Source organism: Galeopterus variegatus, unplaced genomic scaffold, assembly GCF_000696425.1.
Source record: "Galeopterus variegatus unplaced genomic scaffold, G_variegatus-3.0.2 Scaffold5138, whole genome shotgun sequence".
Classification (NCBI taxonomy): Eukaryota; Metazoa; Chordata; class Mammalia; order Dermoptera; family Cynocephalidae; genus Galeopterus; species Galeopterus variegatus.
This window is the reverse complement of record NW_007731249.1, coordinates 143,182-147,387: the sequence shown is the minus strand read 5'-3', so window position 1 is coordinate 147,387 and position 4,206 is coordinate 143,182. Positions and strand designations below refer to the sequence as shown.

The window sequence follows — 4,206 nt, the reverse complement described above, 5'->3', positions numbered from 1 at the left end:
TGTACTTTTCTCCAGCTAAGCATGCAATAGAAAGTGTTTTCAAACATTTTTCTTTCAAATATACTAACTTTTGCTTTCCAGGCACACTTCACCAATGGATTTCTTTAACCAAGGACACAGAATACTTTCTACATTCTGCAAAACAGTTAAATCAATTTTTCTTTTTAAAAAGTTTTTATGCTATCAGAAAATAAAATGGGAACACAAAACAGAACACTAGGGGAAAGAGTCCCTCATTTCTGAAACATACTGATGTGCTGTCCCCTGGAGGACAATCTTTCTCAATTAAGAGAGAGAAGGGGATGAAGGAAGGCCGTCTGCACGTAACACTGAGCAAGCTTGCACAACCGAGCAAAGACGGACACAGAAATGCAAAACCCAGGAAATTTATATGAATTTCCATTTAGAAACCAAAAAGCACCTGGTGAACAAGTCCAGGCTCTGGAACTGAAGAAGCACTCACCAAGAGATCGTCTGCTCCCACAGAACAACCTTTAAGGCTTGAGGAGTAGGGGCCACTCGGTGGCCTTATGCCCTGCCCCCTTCCTTCTGTCCACACCACCCAAGACTTCCCTCCAGTGCATTTGGGAGGGATGGAATCATTGTCCGTGGCAGTGTCCAGGATTAGAACCATTGTACTTAAGTAAAATTTAATTCATTTGATAAAGCACCTCTGTTGCTATAAACCAGATGGAGACTGTGGTGCTGTTTTGTTTTTTTGTTTTGGAGGGGGATGTGGAGGCAGTTATTATCCTTGAAGACCTCAGATGTGCTAAATCAACCTAACCAAAGTATATTCTGTGGAAAACTAGCTCTGTGAGATGATCTGCAACATACAGTATCCCGGTCATGTAAATCCAGGAAATGTTACTGACTCAATGATGCTCTGGGGATTCACAATGTACAGCACAAAGCCAAGACTCTGAAAAGTGCTGTCTGCAGAAAGGAAACTGACAGTTTCCCAGGGTAATCTGACCACAAAACCCTTAGTTTGCATCACACCACGTCCCCTAGAACCCGTGTTCTGCAGAGCACATACTAGGAAATGCTGTAAAACCTGTTTGATTAGCAGAAGCCCTATTTCTGAGGACAGTGTTCCCTGCCTGTAAATAAGGTCCAGACTCTCAATTCCAAGGACAGCCAAGGTCTGTCACTCTACTTGGTAAAATACATTGCATAAATCTCTGTCCATCAAGGGCATAGTTGCTATGCCCTTCACAAAGGGGAGAGAGCTTGGAAAAAGGTACACAACGTTTTATAAATTGCTTTTAGCTGCCCTCTCCGGTGCACATCTCACTCACATTAAATAAAATAATTTCTTTGGTGAGATGTTGCAGTTGCTGCTCACTGAGCTTGCTGTGAGCTTTACAATACAATTTTAATAGTATCTGTGAATAAATTATTCATTTTTGTTTGTTTAGAATAGTCTCACCCCTTCACTATGAACTGCATCAAAAACAAAACAAAAAGCAAAACTTACCCACACCCCATCCCGCCCTCCCCTATTATTAGAACTATTATTATTATATACAGTATCTGCTACCGACTCATTCACCAGCTGTAAGAGGGATGTGGCTCAAACTTCAACCGAGAAGCATCGGAAAGGCTAGAAATGAGAAGCATTTGTAGATGATGTTAATTAGCAAGGAGCAGGAAATGGGGCGTGGATTAAGCTCACGGAAGGCTGTCCTTGCCGCTCATGCATGGCATTCACAAAGGTGCCAATGCTCTCTTAGCCTCTGGAGGACGTGGGAGGGTGTGCACGTGCCTATGTGTACAAATGGTCTACCTTTGACCTTCATGAGGGTCAGAACAGCAGACCATTGCAAATCCCAGAATGGATTGGTCCTGCCACAGCACTTCACACTTTTACGTGGCAAGCAGAAGAAAACAACACTTCTGCATGGGGATGTGGACGTTGGGCTGCAGATGACAGTAGGAGGCAGCATTCCCCTTCCCTCACCCAAGACAGACACTGCTAATCAATCACAGCACTCTTCCACGCTGTGCCTGGAGAATCCATTCTGGGGCTTGAAGGCAGACACTACCAATAAATTGGAGAGGGCACATGATAGGAAACTTTTGCCATCTCTTTTTTTGGGCAATGAGCTTGGATCACTCACCAAGTTAAGTGGCCTGCTCCAAGCGTGTGGGTTTCAAATTTGGGCCATAGACAAATGCAAATTTGTAGGGGTCATGGACCTTCTGGGGTTGCCCATAATAGTCCAAACCTCATGTGAAGTCCATGAGTAGCAGGGATTTGCTAATTGTCGAGCTGGACGCTCTGTGTCCATGTAAAGCTTCTTGAGGGCCAAGACTAATGTGTTTGTTCAATGCTCTGTACGCAAGACCTAGAATTGGACCTAGAATATAGTAGATGCTCAATAAATATTTGTTGACTATACAGCAACAGCCACGTTACCTTCACCACAATTGGCACTGCCAGTTAAAAATTTCTGCCAAAAGCCTATTCTATCAGACTGCTAATTCCGGTGAAAAAATTGCTACAATCAGCTCTCTCCTCGGGTTAAAAAAAAAAAAGCATCACATTTCTTTAGTGCAAAGGACTTTTGGGGTTGATTGAAATTGGTTTGGAATTAGTCCCTTGCAAAGATACATATTTCTAAATGCAGTAGCAACCTACTTATTTCTAGCAGAGTCTGAAGGATGGTGGCATCCGTACACATCACAATGGTTGTCATCACACGACTCCACGAGAGGTTAGTGAGGAGAACACTCATGCCCCCAATGAGCTGCAGCGAGCAAAGCATGAAACATAGATTTCTTCTGGAAAGACATTAGAATTTTGTTGCCACAAAAAGAAATCTATACAGAGACTGTGTTTAAATAACTATAAATAAAATTATTAGAATTTATGGAATGCACAATTCATGGAATTCACCAGAACACAAAGAAACCTTTGAGACAGTGTTGCAGTATTCACGTCTAGAAACAAGGACAACCCATCTATTCCCCTGCAAAGACAGCAGTCCTTCCCTATGAAGGATTTTAAATAATTCTCACTATGCTGCTCGCAGCATCTCCCCAAAGAAATATTAATTTACAAAATAACCCAATATCCATATAATTCTTTTGACAAATAAAAATCTTAAATTAAAAAGCACAATTCTCTCCCTCTCCCCATCCCCTTTATTCCAATTTCAGGTAGCTTGGCACTGAGTAATTGAACATTAAAAAATCGAGTTTGTAGACTTCGTACAGCTGCGTCTGGTGCTCCGAGCTGATGTTCTGGAAGAATTCTGTGGTCATTTCATCAGTAGTTCTCGTAGACTTTGCATAGGTGGGGAACTTCAGGTAGCTGCCCACTCCTGCCAGCTGCAGCACGTAGTTAGAATCCTCTTCCAGTGTCTCGTACTTGCCCACGAGGTCGTAGTGGATGTGGCAGGGGTGGCAGAGGGAGTACACGGTTTGCCAGTGCTCGTTGAACGGCTCCTCCCGCTGGGTGTGTGGGTCGATGAGATAGGCCACGAACTCCTCGAACTTGACATCGTCCCCTTTGCGCAGGGACTCCTGGGTGGCGTTCTTCCGCTGGCGTTTGATGATCTTGGTGCCGTACCGCTTGTGGAAGGAGGTGTTGTACTTCTGGGTGAACTTGTTGCGGTAGGCAGACACCAGCCTCTCGAAGGGCTCCCGGACAAACAGGAACTTCATGTAGCTTTTCAAGCGGTGGTTGATTTCTGGGATGCTGTACTGGTTCAGGGTCTTCAGGTTGGCCGACACGTGGGCCTCGTTGGCTGGGATCTCCATGGGGTCATTGTACTTGCCCCGGCCCGTCAAGACCATCATGAGCCGCTTCCAGTTGGTACACGCCACCTTGGGCACATAGCAGTAGATGAGCTCATGGTCCTCGTCCACCACCAAGTGTTTCAGGTCACTGGGGGTCAGCACCCGCCGCTTGCGGCTCATGGCATTGTTGGCTCGGCACGTGTCTGTCACCTGGTCCCGCCTCATCTGGTGCAGGACAGCGGTGTTTGAGAGCTCCAGCTGCAGAGGGGACACAAGAGGAACAGGAACTCAGTACGTGTCTAGAACATTTGCACTTGACACAAGTGGATCACTGATCCATCCATTCAAACATGTAACCAGACCTCACGATGTACAAGGCCCTCTGCTCAGCACTGCTAGGAGACGTAACCTAAATTGCTCACAGTCTAGCAGGCGCCAGGCAGAGAGCTGGCAGCCTCA

The 4,206-nt window shown here is 45.3% G+C and overlaps 1 protein-coding gene across 1 annotated transcript in view; it reads right to left on the bottom strand.

Moving 5' to 3' along the window:
* Positions 1-2,846: 2,846 nt before the first annotated feature.
* Positions 2,847-4,206, bottom strand: part of LOC103604425 (carbohydrate sulfotransferase 11-like) — a 21,552-nt gene continuing 20,192 nt past the window's right edge. Inside the window, exon 5 of the mRNA XM_008588977.1 lies at positions 2,847-4,034. Within this exon, the coding sequence (XP_008587199.1) occupies positions 3,151-4,034 (884 nt within the window). The 3' untranslated portion in view covers positions 2,847-3,150. The remainder of the gene's footprint in view (positions 4,035-4,206) is intronic.